This window comes from Balaenoptera acutorostrata, chromosome 11 (assembly GCF_949987535.1).
Source record: "Balaenoptera acutorostrata chromosome 11, mBalAcu1.1, whole genome shotgun sequence".
Taxonomy (NCBI): domain Eukaryota; kingdom Metazoa; phylum Chordata; class Mammalia; order Artiodactyla; family Balaenopteridae; genus Balaenoptera; species Balaenoptera acutorostrata.
Window position 1 is genome coordinate 16,728,898 of NC_080074.1, and position 17,820 is coordinate 16,746,717.

Below are 17,820 nucleotides of genomic sequence, written 5' to 3' on the forward strand. Positions count from 1 at the left end.
CCACCCCAACGCTTCTTACTTTGAAAGCAATAGTATGAGAATGTGATGTCTGGAACTATGGCAGCCATATGCGACCATGAGGTAATAACCCAAGGAAATTAAAAACAGAAAACCAATAAACTAAGAATGGAAGAGAAGAAGAATTGAAAGAGCCTGTGTCCTTGATGTCTTTGTTGAACTGCTGAGCCAACTCTGGAACAATGTGCCTCCAGTCTTCTTGTCATGCAAGGTAATAACATGTCTTCATTGTTTGTCACTTTTACTTCGTTGTTTTGTTCCTTGTTGTTAAAAGCATTCTTATATAAATCCTCTCATTACAGGAGGAAGGTGCATTTTCACTAAGGCTGTTCAAAAGAATGTGCCACATACTAAAAGTTTCTTCCCAGAAAAGGTGCAGCAAGTGTACTCCCCCTTTATGGTGACTACTCTGAAATGGACACCATTCATTTTGGATTTATGTGTTTTAATGAATTAAAAAAAAATCAGTCTCATTTCTTTATAGTTACACACTTGGGTTTTAGCTCAGCTTATTTCAATATTTACTTAGCACCAATTGTATCAAGCATAGTAATAACACTAGTGACACACAATGAAAAAGAGACCCAGACCCTGCCCAGTCCAGGGGGGGAGGATAAACAGATAAACAGATAGTTTCAAAAAATAGAAATTTCAATGATGATATGAAAGTACAAAGGAGGGGAAGCAGCCACATGGTTGGGGGAGATGATGGGGGTAGCAAATCAAACCAGGAAAGAGAATATTTATAGATCACCTACTATGGGGTGTACAGAGTATATGAATGCGTGGCTTTTACCTTGAAGTCCCAGTTCTGGAATCCAGATCAGCTCATGAGAACTGCCTTCCTGCCTCATCTTTTCAACATCAGCAGATTAAGGTAGATTAATTTATGCCTCCATAAATGACAGAGAGATGGGTGGGGGAAGCACAACCAGCATGGGCGCTAATCAACATACCTAGGATCAACATATTAAGGTTTGCTTACCTGCATATAGCCGATCAGAGCAAAAGTGTGAACAGCAGCACTCCAGTGAAACCAATCACAGAAAAGGAGCCTGGGAACCATGAGCTTTCAAAGCTGGACGGCATTTGTTGACACGATGGGGGCTGTGCGGTGCCCCCCTGCATGCCCCTTCCCCACTGCCCTAAGGAACCCTTGGGAGACTTTCGTCAGAGGCTCTGAATCATGCTTTCATGAGAACTCTTGTACTGGATCCAGCCCACACTGATGGCTGAGACAATTGCTGAGGTGAGAGGGAGAACGTCCATTCTTACAGGTGAGTGATTCCTACAGGTACCTTCCTGGACATTAAGGCACCGATAAGGCCTTTTATCCCAAAGGAATATATGTGTTTGCATTAAGGTGAAGGTTTAGTCTAGACAGTTTAGATAATTTTATATTGGAAGATCTTTTAATGTTAAGTAATCTTGTGTGTGTGTTTGTGTTTGTGTGTGTGTGTGTGTAATCTGAAAAGCGTCCTCTGATGGGTTTCTACTTATGACAGAGCCAGTGCAATGAACAAAGCCCAGCTCGCTGTAGCCTTAAACCCCTGTAGCTCTGACAGGGTGCTTGTAAACGGGGACTATGCCAGATACTTCTAAAGTAATGAGGATGGAGTTTGTGGGGTCCACTGTCTCTGCCACTCTGTTTTTTATAGGTTTCACTCAAGAGGCCAGAGCCATAATCAAGGTTGGACTTTACAAATTCAGGAAAACATCCTTAGAGGACAAGATCACCCCTGGCCAACATTGCCACATGGGACTTATTTGCAAAAGGGAAGTTCTCCTTCACCTGCACTGACACTTCTTAAGCTCATCTGGCTATGCTTGAAATTCTGTAACTAGAGTTTCATTCTTTTGGCTAAAGTCAACCAGGCAATCTGCGCCTTGTTAAGTACATTGCTTGGAGAGTGAACCATTACATTTACTAGTCACAAAAGTGATGTTCTCATATTCCTTCCTCTCATTGGATGCCCTGAGCAACCCAGTAAGATAAGTTTGATGATTATACCTGTTTAATTGATGAGGAAACAGAAGCCCAAACAGAAGCCCAAATCTAAACCCTTGGCTTGAATTCCAAATTTCTATGGGTGACGTGGGCTCTTGGGTCTCACGTTGCTCATGTAAAACTTGGACACAATAATGCAATAACACAACTCTCCTGGACGTCATCAGGAAGACCAAATGAATCATGCTGCTCTTCCGCTTGTTAGTTCCTTCATTCACATTTAGCAGGTGGGCCTTCGTAGTTCTGATCTGAGGGGCAGAGGGCTACCAAGATGCATGAGGAGAAATTGCTGTCCTGTCCCAACAGTAAAAAATAACAATATCTCCCTTTAATTGAGTCCTTATTATGTGCCAGATGCAAGGCACACTTCAATATAATCCTCCCCAAATTATTTGTTAGGTATTGTTCCCATTTTGTAGATGCAGAAACTGAGGCCCAGAGAAACTAAGCAATTTGCCCAAGGTCACACAGCTAGCAATGGAGGGAGCTGGGATTTGACTCAGATCCAGAACTTTCGTTCTACATGTCCTACGTTGGACTTCCTCTGCTCTGTATTCCCTTCGGCATTGGCTGGGCTTGTTTCAGGTAGATGCAGCTGGCTGCTATGGAACAACACAGTCAAATGGAGCTCTGACCAGCAGGTAGACCCAGGACCCAAGTAATTTGGTGAGAGCTGCTGGGACATTTTAGGTACTGGGGGCCGAGACTCTGGATAATCACTGGATCTTTCTGTGGGTGGGTGTGATGAAGCCGGCTGCTCCCCAGCTCCTGCCTCACAGGAGACCCTTTCCTCTCTTCATGAACTTCCTGGGGAGCTACCCATGGTCCACTCTTTGTCAGTGTGGGGATCTAGTCCCTCGGGCCAGAGGCCACTCATCACCCGCCACGTCTGATAGGAGTGGCTGGTCCTACCGCTGAAGAGAAAGCCCGCTGGTAACGGGAGAAGGCCAGGGGTGAGAAGCAGAGTGTGAGTCTGGAAGGGAACTGACTGCTGGGTGAAAATACCCCAGGGACGCATTGACTTCCCTAAATGCCCTTCCAGCAAAGCGAAGGTGTGGAGAATCCCGTCAGCTGCTCTTTTCAGAGAACGTCAAGTCAAGGTGGCTGTACTTTTTAAATAAATTTATTTATTTTATTTATTTTTGGCGGCCTTGGGTCTTTGTTGCTGTGTGTGGGCTTCCTCTAGTTGCAGCAAGCAGGCGCTACTCTTCGTCACAGTGCACGGGCTTCTCATTGCAGTGGCTTCTCTTGTTGCGGAGCACGGGCTCTAGGCGCATGGGCTTCAGTAGTTGTGGCACGCAGGCTCAGTAGTTGTGGTGCACGGGCTTAGTTGCTCCGTGGTGTGTAGGATCTTCCTGGACCAGGGATCGAACCCATGTCCCCTGCATTGGCAGGGGGATTCTTAACCACTGTGCTACCAGGGAAGTCCGGAGGTGGTTGTTCTTTTTGAAAGAGCAGGAGGCCAAGCTGAAGCCAGGGAGGGGTTCTTTGTCCTGCCCTTTTTTTCTGGCTCACTGTACTCTAATCTGGAGGCTGAAAGCTCCGTGCATTCCATTTCCTTATAAAAACGACATCGAGACCCTGCAACGAACCACGTAGAAAGTATTTCACAAGTGACTTTCACAAACATGCCCCCCACGTTTATTTTTCATTTTGACAATGTCCCTACGATGGAGTATTGTTATCTCCCATTTTACAGGTCACACGGCTAGTGGCAGACCTGGTCCTTTAACTCCATCTTCTATTCGCTTTCCATCACATCACTTCTCCCTGGGTTCTTCAAGTTCTTCGAGTCTATCCTAGGAGCTCGTCAATTTTTCTGCCTGGTAGTATATATTTTAGGCTTTGATGATCATATGGCCTCTGTTGAAACTACTCAATTCCGCTCTTACAGCTCAAAAGCAGCCATAGACATACATAAATAAATGGGCATGGCTGTGTTCCAAGAAATCTTTATTTATGGCATTGAAATCTGAATTTCATATAATTTGCAGATATCATAAAGCACTGTTCTTATTTTATTTTTCCAACCACTTAATAATGTGAAAATCAGCCTTAGGTTGTGTAAGACACAAAAACAGGTGGTGCAGGTCCCTGCTCTATCTTTATTCGTAAAACTGGGGAGCACGCATGCCTCTCTCTTAGGCTTGTATGGATTAAATGAGATCATGCAGGGGATGCGCTTTGCACAGAGGACATCATCGCTCTTGTAACCCACCTGTAAGAGCATGAACTTCCCTGGGCTTCTGTTTCCTCATCTATAAAGAGGGAAGGGTTGGACACTTGCAGCCCTAGTAGTCTGTGAATTTCTGCCAAATTGCTTCTTAATTTTAAAAAAATTTTTGGCCGCACTGCACAGCGTACGGGATCTTAGTTCCCCCACTGGGGATCGAACCTGCACCCTCTGCAGTGGAAACACAGAGTCCTAACCATAGGACCCCCAGGGAAGTTCCCTAAATTGCTTCTTGATAAAGAGCTTTGACTGCCTGCCTTCTCCTGTTCCTGAGGACATCCATGCCTCCTGGATCGCCCCTGAATTTCTCCACTCCACTTCCATTTTTGCCAATTTTTTTTTTTTTTTTTTTCCTCAGTCCTGGTCATTAGGTATTTTGGTCTTGGCTTGCCCTGAAGTGAACTAGATTTCTTCGGCCTGTTTCATAGATATTTTCGTGGGTAGAGACTCAGCCACTTGGTGGTGCTGTGGGAAAATGTTTCTTCTCATAAAGCCACCTGGAAGTTTCTCCCAGAGTATTTCAGGTTTCAAGGGAGGAACACCAAAAATGGCACTTCTGGGGAAAAAGAGGTGTGGTTCATACCTGGGCATGAGTTTTCTGCCTTGATCCACATCCTGTTAATTTGGGCAGTCAGGGCTCTGAGTTCTGAGGTTTCAGGAATCCCGAGTGGGGTGCTTGCATTGGAGGGGCTATGGGAAGATAGATATGGGGAGACTCCCAATTCATCCGAATTCCTGGCTGTTTCCCAGATGTCCCCTCTTCTGTCTTGTTGGGGAGGGAGTCAGTCTCTCTCCTCTCCAAACAAAACATGCAATTCTCTTTGGAGCCATTCAAATGGCCTTTATCTTTCAGTGAGCTGACTTTTTGTGATTTTTATAGAACTGCTGTTTGCGAGATGTGATGTTGCTTGGATACTAGCTGTGGTGGAGCCAAAATACCTGAGTTTGAGTCCTGGCTCCCCATTTGTGAGCTGCCAGAACTTAGATAAGGCACTCAATCTCTTAGCACATCAAATGTACCTGGGGAAAGTAAAAATCTCTAATCCCAAGTAAAATATCGTTATGAGAATGAAAAGAAACCAGTCGTGTGAAGGCATTTTGTAAACTGTCAAGCAAGATACTGATGGGAGGTATTAGAAACTTCCCGAGGGCAGAGGACTCCATTGATTACTCTTGATCCCCAGTCCTGGCACAAGGAGTGCATCTTACAGATGCTCAAGGAACATTTGTTGCATGAATAAATGAAACCGGTGGATACAGAGATCATGAAGGGAAGGGGAGACTGGAAACGTGCCTGTTAAATTAAGGGTTTCAAAGGATGAGGCTGCAGGGGGAGCTGGAACAGCAGACCCTTGAGAGGAATTTGGGGCACCTGCCTCATCTGCTGGGAAGGCAGCTAACGCATCCCTCACCAGCTGGCTCCCTCGGCAGCCTGGCTCCGGTTGGGCCCAGCTGTCAGGCCCCGGGCTGTCTAAGGCCTGGGGAACTGCTCTAGAGCAGGTGGACCAAAGAACTTCTGCCATCACAGGCAGGCTGGTGACATGCCTGGAATGCCCTCCCTCTTGAGCCTGCTTTTAGAGCTTAAGTCCCTGGTGACAGTAAACATAATGGACGTAGGGCCTGACACTGAGCTGCCCTGGGTCTTGGTAGGGCAGAGCTGAGGGACCCATATCCCAGGGTTAGAAATACAAACAAAAACAGGACAGGTAAATATAGGCAATTATGTAGGATATCTAGAGCCCAGGACAATTTTTCCCTGACCTAACTTTTTTTGTTTGTTTGTTTGGGACAGAATTACTTGGGAAACTGTAATTGCTTTACATGGTTGTTATAGCTGATAGAATAAATTTAATAATATTATTAATTAAACAGTAAGATAGCAGCTCCCAGTTTGTCAGTGCTTACCACATGCCTATGTAGGTGTTATGCTTAAACACTTCATAGACATCATCTTATTTAGTCATATAAGGTAAGCATTAACCCTGCAGGATCACATCACACAACTCTAAAAGGTAAGTATTACTACGGTACCCATTTTACAGACGAGGAAACTGAGGTTTAATCTTTAATGACTTACCGGGGTCATGGAGCTAGCAGATGAAAGAGCTGGAACTCAAATTATTCTGACGACATATGGTGACCACGTGGGGGAAGGATGGCAGAAAGGAGACTGACTAAAGAGCTATAGTCCTTGCTTTGTAGCTCTTGTAGGCGTCTTTCCTTAGCCCTTGTCAGAGTCACCTCCCCTGTCCCTCTCCAAATCACTTCCCTCCCTCCTCAAGCCTATTTTCAGTACAGTGGTTGCAGGGAGACTTTTCAAACCCAAATCTGATTATGTCACTGCTCGCATCAGATTGGTCAATGGCTTCCTGCCTGACGCAGAATAAAACCCAAAGTCCTCCCACCACTCCACAAAGCCCTAGAGGGTTGGGTCCTCTGTTAAACTCTCCAGCCTCAACTCCTACTCCTCTCCTCCTGTTCCACTCTACTCGCAGTGACCTCCTCACTGTTCCATCAACATGCCAAGGATATTCCTGCCTCAGGGCCTTTGCACTTACTAGACCCCATGGCTGGGAGGGTCTTCCCCCTGATATCCATATCGTTCCCCAGAAACCCAGATGGTATATTCTCTCTCTTCCTTGGAGCCTCTGCTCAAATGTCACCTTATCAGAAAGTCTTTTCCTTACTGCCCTCATCATTCTCTACCTCCTTACCTTGCTTTATTCTTCTTGCTAGCCCTTACCGTTACCGGACATGTAATACATTTATTTGTCTATCTATAAACCGAACGAAGGCAGGGGCTTTATTTTTGTTCACTTCTGTATCCTGAGTACCTAGAATCATGGTGAGCCCATGGTAAGCACTTAGCTCACGTGACTGAGTGCATTCGCCCATGCAGGGAGCGAAACGTAGAGAATTCTTTGTATCTCCCCAACCTGCCCAAAACGCCCCATGTAACCTCAAGGAAACCCAAAGGCTCTTCCACTGTAGCCAGTTCTTCCCACAGGACCCCAGTGCATCCCTGCATGTGACACGTGTACTCTCTTGACCTTCTGGCAGCCACTCTTTCCAGGGTGGTATGGTATTGTTTGCTCCTGCTGGAGTCCTGCCAGTGTTTTCCCTGTTGATGGGGAATTTATCACATTTCAGTTTCTTTTTTCGATAACAGAACCTTCCAAAGAATCCCCGCTGTTGTATTCCCACAGGAAGCCAGTACCTTATTTTTCAGTATAAAGTTTAGGACAGAGAAAACAAAGCAAAAGGAGCTGCTGCCAATTGTCCACTTGCCCCCATTCTCTTCACACGTGCGTGAAGAAGGGAGGAAAAGAAGGAATGTGCCGGGAATGTAAAACTGAAATCTCCAAAAGGGATCGCAAATTGTCAGCCCCGAGGGGCATCTCGCCTGATGACAGGATTCCACAGAGAGGCGAAGGTACCTGCCCACAGTACCACCTCTGGGTACAGCAGGGGCCAGGAGCCCTGTCTCTTGTCCCGTTGGTTGTCTCCATACTCCGGTGGATACCCAGAGTGATGCTTTTTCCAACAGCACCCTTTTGTCCCCTCAGTCACCAAAGAGATGAGAAGAATGGAAAGTAGGATCTCAGTCTGGGTTATTTCAGTTGAATCCTTGTAATATCAATGGATTTTATTGAAAATTCTGTTTCCTGGTGTCATCTGTCAGCCCCCCTGAAAAGGTCTTCCCTTGTATCCTTTTATACACATAATGTAATACCAGTGGGAAGACGGCAAAAAATAATAACAGCCAACATTTATTGGATGCTATCTCGTGTCATCTTGTGTTGTTCTTAGTGACTATTTTTTTTTTTTTTGCATTAACTCAATCAATCCTCAACAGAAACCCTTTGAGCTAGGTATTATTAGTGTCCCATTTTAAAGATGGGGAAACTGAGAAACAAAGAAGTTGCCCAAGATCACACAGTTTGAAAGTGGTAGAGCCAGGATTTGAACTCAGCTGGTTCTGATTCTGGAGCCTACGCTCTTAACCACCATTTTTACTGTTTCTCTAGCCACTTAGCTGGGAGACAAACACAGCTTCTGTTTTGATTTATGAGGAAATTTTAGTTTTTATTTTAAGTATATATTCCACTTTCAAATAGCCTGGGCTCTCCCAAGAAGTTTGGTGGCTGGAGGTCAGTTGAATGCTGTAAATTGTGTTTATTACCCACAGACTAGAAACTTCAGGAAGATGAGACTAGGCCTGTCTCGTTACAGTGCGTTCTCAGCCCCAGATGCCTGGTATGTAGTGAGAAAAAAAGAAATATTGTTGAATGACTAAATATGTTTCTTACTAGTTTTATGACTATTGAATACTACTCTTGTTTGATCGCAGATACTTGTAACCTGGGAAAAATTAAAGGAAAAACTCCTGCTCCAAATAATAAGCTTTCTCCTTAAATAAGCAAGTGGACAGAGAACATAAAAGTGGCATTTTGGGTTCCAACTATTCAGATGGTTGTTATAATCTTCCATTTTGCTTTTTATATGTAAATACAGACAGTATAAGCTCTATGTATTAGTTAGGGTAGTACTAGCTGATGTAACAAAGAAACCCTCTAATTTCAGGGGCTTAACACAATAGAAGTTTACTTCTCACTCATGCACCAGTCTAATATTCTGGTCAGAGGGTGACTTTATTCTTCAAGGTGATGCAGGGACACAGGCTTCTTTCATTTGCTGACTCCACCATCTTCTGGGGCCTTGGAGTCCTCTGCTTCCAGCTAGGCAAAGTGGGGAAGGTATACCCATTTTTCAACACCCTGGTCTAGAAGTAATGCACATCACTTTTGCTTATATCTCACTAGAGATAACCAGTCATATGGCCACACTGGGATGCAAAGGAGGCTGGGAAATATATCCCCAGCGGAGCAGCTGTGGAAGAAGCATGAATATTTGGCGGGCATCTAGAAATCCGCCACTGTGAAGAATAAGCGCCTGCCTGGGTTGCTTTTTATTGTAGGACGTCTACCAGACAACATAAGTTAGAAATGTCACAACCTTAGGTAACATTCCAAAACCTCATCTAGAAAAATGGAAGACTCGTGTCAACCAAGGCATATGCATTCATTGACATGAGCTGGGATGTCAGGCAGTTTGGAACGGGGGTCAGAGCAAAGCCTGATCACAGGTAACTTAACTTCTTTGAGACTCAGCGTTAACAGCCAAGTGGGGGGATCGTAACAGCCAAGTGGGGATCATAACACCCATCTTGCGGTTTTATGATGATTAGAGGTAATACATATAAAGGTCGTGGCAGACAGTAGATAAACCGTAACTCGTATTACTATGTTTTCTGAACAAAAAGATTTCTCAACAGAGCAAACACTTTTTCTTTTAAATTGCTTTGAAAAGAGAAAGTGTAGTAAAGAACAAGTAGGGAGCCTTATGTAAATATAGGTTGTAGGACAGTGTGGATGTCATGCTTCCAACTGCTGATGTGACAACATTGGTCCCATATCCAGAATGAAGGCAGAAATCAGAGTCTAATCAGGCAGTATGATTAACCTGCTTGTAACTGCCTGAATTCTAGTAGGAGCCCTAAGAAGACGAAAAATAAGTATAATATTAATAGCCATGACTTATTGAGTGTGTACATTATGGCTCTTAATCCTCACACCAACCCCCTGGGACATACTGTTACCCCTGCCAATACCTCCTGTGTTATTACCATTGCCATTTTGCAGATGAGAGAACCGAGGGGCAGAGGAGGAAAAGAATTGTCCAAGATGCTCAGTTACGCGTGGTGGAACAGGGATTTGAACCCAGGCAGTCTGACTCCAGAACTCAAGTTCTTAACCAAGGAGCCTGGGATCTTGTTGGAGGAAATGCTTTATCTATGTGAACACACTTGAGCACAATGCATGAGAACATTGTGCTGAAGTGTGGTTCGAATTATAAATGCTATAGGAATTCAGTCTGGAGAGGAACTCCCTGTGCTTGGGCATGACTGTGTGCCAGGCATTGTACTGTTTCCATCTTTCCCATTTAAGGAGAGGTAGCACAGCATATGTGGAAGAAGAACATACACTTTGGAACTGGACAGGTAGTGTTTAAATCCCGGCACTGCTATTTACAGCCTGTGTAATCCCAGGCAAATTACTTAACCTTTCTGATATGGTTTCCTCAACCGAAAACAGGGTTTCCTGTCATAAAATAGGTTTGGCACATGGTCGGTGTTATTCATGCAACAAATACTGATTAAGTCCCAGGCACTCGGGAGCATCTCTATCAGCCAGAATAAGCAACGTTACGCTGCTATAATAAATAACCCCTGTATCTCCCTGGTTTAACATGTGTTTAATATTTGCTCACACTACTTTTCCAAGGCAGGTTAACTGGGACAGCTCTGCCATCTTTACAGAGGCCCAGGCTGGATGACGGAGGCCCTATCGCTGTACTTCATGGTTGTCACGATAAGATTGCCAAGACTGAACTTGCAGGATTGTCAAGACATGGGCATTTGCCCATTGGTCCTTAAAAGTTTCTACCTAAAAGCAATGCACATCACTTCTCTCATTCCATTGGCCCATGCAAGTCATAAGGCCAAATCTAATTTCAAGAGGATGGGGTAGTAGATTCTTACCATGTCCCTGGGAAGGGAAAGAAAGACTCAGAAAATATTTGGTTAACAGTTTTAATTACCGCTACAGTCACGATCTGTTTATCTGTAAAACAGATCCACTAATCTATACTTTAAGAAGAAGAAACTGAAGCTCTGAGAGATTGAGTCATTTGACCAAGGTCACATAGCCTATCCACTGGGAAGCCAGGCTCAACCTGCATGTTACTCACTCTGACTTTTTCATCTACATACACAATGTCTACAGACTTTGTATAAAAGCAGAATAGTTGCAGGATCGGGGCAGGGAGGCCCTGCAAGCGTGGAGGACAGAATAGGAATTGAATAAACACGGCCTTTGTGTTTGTATTAAGCGATAACCAGTGTGCTCCTGGGGAGGGCAAGAAGGGACAGCGGGGTTTATGTCAAGCATCAGTAGAAGAGAAGTTTGGACAGAGAAGAATACCAAGCACGGGAGTGTGGCACAGAGAGGATATGATGACTGCGGTGTTATAGGCCATGACTCTGGCAGCAGGGAGGGGGTTTGCGGGGAGGACATGCTGTTGCTGGAGTCCACGGTAAGGTGATAAGGGACAGACAGGAGCGAAGACAGCAGGAATGCAGAAGGGATGAACCTGAGAGCTGCAGAGGAAGGGCGAGCCCAGCTCACTGGTGAAAAAGTAAGAACCACCAAGCCATCTGCAGAACGCACCAGACATTCTTCATACCTCACTCTTCCCATCCTAGTCTGGTATACTGCACCATTTATAAAACAAATTACCTAAGGCTTCTTTTCCTCTTGCCTTCTTCTTCATTTCTCCTTGCTGCTTCTTAGAAGAACGGGGCAGTCTGGCTGCAGGCGTAGGCCCTTCCTGCCTGACCCTCGCTTGTGGGGGGTAGAGTGCCTGGTACCAGGTCCAGGATCTGGCCATTTCAGTTAAAGGAAATCTCTAAAGGCCCAAGGGGCCGAGAGGCCTGCAAGTCGCCTCTGGCTTCAGCAGGCCCCAGGCCCTGCTCCATTCGAGGCCCCTGGTTTGCCCACCTCCAAAGGCAGCCTTGGCGGGCAGGGTGGGCACCCAGCTCTCCTCCTCTGTCAGCCGTCGCCCTCCTCTCTCTGGATGGTGTCGGAGGGCGGCAGTGCGGCGGCGGGCCCCAGATTCAGCCTCCTAGCCTCCCTCCCTCCCCGACTCCGCCTTTCTTTGGGGAGGGCGCGGGGCCGGGCGCAGCGCGCCCCTCTTGGGGTTTTCGGGGGCGCGCAGCTGCCCCGGGCGAGCAGCCCTTCCGCTGCCACGGCGGGGGTCTGCGAGGCGGGGGTGCCAGCCCCGGCGGGGCGGAGGGGGTGCGCACCGCGGCTGGGCAGGGGTGGCCGTGACTCACCGCTTGTAACCCAACACCCGCGCTGCTCCCCTCCCCCAGCCTCTCCCCCGTCTCCGGCCTGGCGGCCGCGGCGGCACCCAAAAGAAAATGAAGGGGCGCCCGAGCCCGCGGCGCCCCCGGCCGGATCGCGAAAGGGCCCCGGCGGCCCTCGGCTCCGAGCGCTCTCGCCTGCCCGGCCCCGGGGCTCGGCGAGCCGCCGCCGCCAGGGCGCGAGCAGGAAGGGAGGCCGAGCGGCCGGAGCAGGAGCAGGAGTCGGAGGAGGCGGCGGCGGCGGCGGCGGCGGCGGCGGCGGAGGGCCCGCGGTAGTTGCGGCGGGCGAGCCCGGGGAGGGGGCGCCCAGGCTGGGAATCCCCCGTCTCCCTCCCGGCCGAGCGAGGACAAAGCCCGCCGGCCGCCGCCGCCGCGGCCTAAGCGGCGCGGCACAAAGGGCGAGTCGCGACACGCACCCATCCCCCTCCCAGCTCGGGGTGGCCCCGGGTCCCGGGAGGTGGGGGAAGCCCCGGACGCCCCGCCCCTCGCCCCCCTCCCCCGGGGCCGGCCCGCGCTCGCCGCCTCCGCCCCCGCCCCGTCTGCGCGTCCTCCCGGGGAGGGGTCCGGGGGCGCGGCGCCCCACATAACACTCCCCCTCCTGCGCTCGGAGCCACCCCTCTCCCCTCCCTCCTGCGAACACCACCGCCTCCCCCGCCACCGCCGCCACCTCGCCCGACGCGCCGCAGCTCGCCGCGGCTGGTGGGCGGTGCGCGGATCGTGCGCGCCGGGGGCGCCAGATGTGCGGTCCCCGCCGCCGCCAGTGACCCAGCCGCAGCCCGGGCGGGAGCCGGCCGCCTACCCAATGCTGCGGGGGCGACCTTGAGCGCGCCCAGGTTTCCCTCGGCGGGGACCCAGACACCGCGAGCGCCGTGCCCTGTCCTGCCCTCTCCGGCCCGGCTCGCCCCGCGTTCGGACATGGAGGGGGCCGCTGCGCCCGCGGCCGGGGACGGCCCGGACTTGGGGCCGGGGGCTCCGGGCTCTCCCCCGGAGGCGGGGGCGGGGGCGACAGCAGCCCCCGCGGCGGCGGCCCCGGAGCCCAGGAAGCCGCACGGGGTGAAGCGGCATCACCACAAGCACAACTTGAAACACCGCTACGAGCTGCAGGAGACCCTGGGCAAAGGCACCTACGGCAAAGTCAAGAGGGCCACCGAGAGGTTTTCGGGCCGAGTGGTGAGTTGGGGGGAAACCCGGGGGGCTCGGGCTAGACGCGGCTGGGGACCCAGCGCGCGCGCGGCGGGGTCTGGGGCGCAGAGGAAGGTCTCTTGTTCGAGAGGGGGCTTCCCGGGAACCCCCAGACAGATTCCTCACTCTCCCCCCAGCTCCCCGTGGCTCAGGCGTGTCTTTCTCCCGAAACACTTGTTACATCCTGTCTGCGCATATTTTGGGGGTTTTGATCCCAGCAGCAAAGTAGTGTTTATGATTTGCAAACACTTTGCAACGTCGGGACCGTTGGGGTCTCCCTCGCGGGCACGCATTCATTCTTTGGAATGCCTTATTGCTTTAACTCCAGACAGAACCACAAACTCAGCTCGGAGCTGGTCCCCCAAGCCCCATGTCCTGTAGATGAATGAGACCCCCCTCCCCTGCATCCTCCCACTCCCCGTTACCGCGATGCTGCTGTCACTGCAAGGGAGGACGGACTCCTGCCTGTTTTTAAGAGAGAAGGTTAGGGGACAAAAGTAAAGGCTGCTGCATGCCTGAGGGTTGTGACAGTTTGTTGCTGGCTTCTGGGAGGACTGAAATGCCTAGGGCATGGACAGCCATACGGACGTTCAGTTGCCGACTCAATTGCATTTCAGGCCCTGGCTGCAGGGCTACTACATTGCTTAAGGGGTCTGCCCCAGCCTCCCCACTCTTTGTGACAGCTGAAACCCTGCCAGGGTCCCAAGACCACTTACACAGCCCCAAGTAGCGCCTTGAGTGCCTTGGGGTCTCTGCATTGTCCCAACCTCGGTGTGTTGTCATTTTCCTTTCTGCAGAACTGGCCCTTGAAATCCACACTTTTTGTGGCTGGAGGTTTGGGTTCAAAGTGACTGACTGTTGCAGAAAGATTTTGTGTGGTGTGTGGCAGGAAATTAACGTGGTTCTTTGATTTGCAGCATATCAGATGGATTTTAATCAATTTGGGGCCAAAGTCAGGAACTAATTATGGGACTCCTTGTGTACACTTTTGGGGGCTGTTTCAGGGCCCAGGTTGCTTATAAACTTAACAAATGACCACAGGGAAAAAGCAAAATGGACTGTTGAATGAAGTGGTAGGTTAATGTCAGGATTTTTCTTTTGCATCTTTGCAGGGACAGTTCTGTGGACAAAATGGGGCATCAGTCAGAAAGTTCAGCCCCCAAATTCTCAAATATTTGGTTACCTGGATAACTCCCTCATTCTAGGCTTCACTCTTTGGGTTGATGCGGCTTTATCCTATAGCCTAAAAAAAGTCTGTTATAGGTTAGTTGGAAATTTGAGAGATTGTACCTTGTATTTTTAAGCTGTCGCCTATCAACAAATTCTATAGCAAGCAAGTCGTTGAGAGGGCAGGTGCCATTTTTGTAGGTTGAAAAATTTCAAGAGGAGATGGTCGTAAAGATGACCTTTGAGGAGCACACTTGCAGGTCTGTGGAGAGGAGGCTGAGAAACGTGCACTTCATTCATGCTTTTCGTCTGAGGTGATATTCCCCAGGCTGGATGTTGAATAAGCAAAAACTAAGCCTAGCTCCTTGCTCATGTTGTCTTAATAGCTGTTGAAGAATCGCGCTGGGAAGTTGGAAAGCGGAGTAATGAAAACCAGACGCAGTTGGAGCTGCAGGTTGAGGATGTGAGCTTGTGAGGGGTTGAGTGGTAAGGGTGTGTCTGGGACTTGTGAGGGGACAAAGATACCAGAAGCCTGGGGAGCTGCCACTAACTGCAAGAGTGAAAGCTTGTCTTATGGCAGACATCTTTCTGAGCTTCACTAGGGCCTCAGGTATTTGTCTTGCTGTCTGATCCACGGACTAGGTTAGAGTGAAAGGGATTGCATCAGTAGACGGGAGCCTGCCTTTCTCTTTTGGTGGGTGTCTTTCCCTTTATTTGCAGAAACTCTGAGCATTCCGTCGGGATTTAGTCGAGTGGCCACTAGGGGGCGCCCTGAGAACGGAAGAGGCTCATTTCACAGCCGCAAGATTTGAGTCCTGCTCTGGTATTGTCCAGCCCTAGTTCAGTTTCCCATTGTGCTATTCACTTCAGCTCCATCTCATGTTTTACTCAAAAATTATGCAAAGATTTTGAATCTGGTAGCATATCCACATCCAGAAACTGGCAATCCCCATACTGCTTTCTACTTGATAGATAAACTTAGGATGTTAGCAAAATCATCTGGTGAAAACCCTGCATTAAGCAGATGGGAAAACCGAGATTGGGTGAAGGGAAGGTCTTCCTTGGCCTCAAGTCCTTCCCCTGCTGAGCACACTGCTCACAGATGGTGTCAGAACTTAAGTGAGAAACAGGACTTGTCAGGTGGAAAATTCCCTGTGCCTGACTGGACAGAAAATAAAACAAACATCAAAAAAATTGGTCAGCAAGTTGTTCTTGCCTGTACAGTGCTTGGTGACTCAGAATCTGTCAAGAGCCGCAAGGAATTTTCATCTGAAGTGTGAACTTGGAGTTTTCTTCTGGTTCCAAGGATGCGCTAAACATCCACAATTTGCTTTCGGGGTGCAGTTTAGGAGAATTCAGAGCACGCTGTCTCAATTCTACCTTTTAGGTCTTTGGGTAGAATTGTGAAGTGATGTTTTATTTTCGTTTGTACCCACGCCCTTCAGAGCACTTCCCAAGAGGAGCTGTGACTTTCAGCTCCTTTGCCAATGCAAGTGGCGGAAATCGGGTGCTGGGTGTCAGGCTCCATGAGATGCTGTGAAATCAGCCCCCGCTGAGGCAGAGAAGTGTTTAAGAATAAGAATGTTGTGGCTTTTAATTGCACGTCTGCAAGGGCCTTCTGAATCAAACAAAATACCATGCAGCATCAGCGCTCAGTGAAAGGCAGTTCCGTACAGAGTTGCAGAATCTGGAACTTGGAGTCGGCTGGTCCAGCCCCTGCGTGGTCCAGGCATCTTCCCCTCTTCATCCCAAATGTAGTCTTGCTGCAGCTGCCTGAGCATGTCCGCGACAAAGGACTCAAAGTGGCTTCTTCCAGAGATTAACAAGCCCCACAAAGGAGGCACTCTTGCAGAAGGGCTAAGAGTCCTGGCTTACATTCAAGTCCTGACTGATCCCTGACTAGCCTTGTGACCTTGGGCAAGCTATGTAACTTTCAGAAACCTCCACTTCCTCATCTGTAAAATGGGCTAATATAGTACCAACTTCATGGACTAGTTGTGAGAATTGAATAAAATAACCTATAGAAAACCTCAAGAAGGGAAATTAGCAAATTTACTTTCCTCCTTTTTAGCAGATGTTTTTTCTCATATCATTTGGACTTTCATTTAGATTTTAAGACCATCAGAGAGGCATGATGCATTGGACAATTAACTCACTCAGAGAGAGGAAGGAGAAATCATCAACTTTTCAGGTTAATTAGGGAAGTGCACCCATAGGAAGGCACGACAGTCAGCCAGATTCTGATAGGATCTGAACACATTTCTAAGGCCTTGAATTTGGTCTTTGTTTATTGCACAACTTTTGTTTTGATACAGTTTCAGGCAGGGCTGTGTAGTGAGCCCCAATGTTATAACATGGCATTTTCTTTGAGCCAAACTCGCTGGACCCTCAGGCTGCACAGAGCATTGCCAAAAAATTCAAGGGCAAAAACAAACAACGTTCTGGGGAGAGGTGTTACGCGATCACCTCACCGTCAAGGGCTAAGTTCAGCTCTCCCTCTGCACCAGGTTAGCCCCTGTGAGCAGTACGTGACGTGGTGTGAGCAGGAAGCAGGTCTCCGGGAGGGGTCTGGCATGGGAGTGGCAGGGCTGGCGGGCAAATCGTGCCCCCAGTTTGCCGTGGTGTGTGGGTGATGGGGCATCCTTGCCCAGCAAAGGAACTGATTTGACTAAAAATGGGTGTTTTAAGCACTGGCCCAAAGTTATTGATAGCCTGGTGCTGGAAAATTGCAGATCAGGGGTGCCAATCAGTAAGCTGGCCTGCTGAGCCAGGGGTGCATTGCTGTCGTACGCATGGTGGCTGAGGTGCCACGTTGCAGCTAAGGCCCAAACCCCGTTTCAGGGAGTAAGGGACTTTGGCAGACACGTGGTCCAAACTTCCCATCCTTGAGGCGGGAAGAATAAGGTACAGAGTTGTTAAGTGACTTTTCTGAGGTTGCACAGCTGGTGAGTGATGGGCTGTGTCTAAGAAACCTGATTCTTGGTTTGGTATTTTTCCATCACTCATTTAATAAATCTTTACTGGAGCAAGACACGAGCCTCACTCTTAAAGAGCTTATAATCTAGTAGCAAAGAGGAAATGTACTTACAACTATTGAACTAATTCTGCTCAGTTTAACAAAGATTTATTACCATCTGCCATATGCTTCTCACCATGTTAAATTCTGGGACATACACATGGATAAGACCCGAAGAACTTACAGTCTGGTGGAAGAGACAGAGTGAGCAG

General features: G+C 48.6%; 1 protein-coding gene across 1 annotated transcript in view; it reads left to right on the top strand.

The window, feature by feature from the left end:
- The first annotated feature begins 12,863 nt into the window (after positions 1–12,863).
- Positions 12,864–17,820, top strand: part of NUAK1 (NUAK family kinase 1) — a 69,454-nt gene continuing 64,497 nt past the window's right edge. Inside the window, exon 1 of the mRNA XM_007166093.2 lies at positions 12,864–13,413. Coding sequence (XP_007166155.2) covers positions 13,159–13,413 — 255 coding nt within the window. The 5' untranslated portion in view covers positions 12,864–13,158. The remainder of the gene's footprint in view (positions 13,414–17,820) is intronic.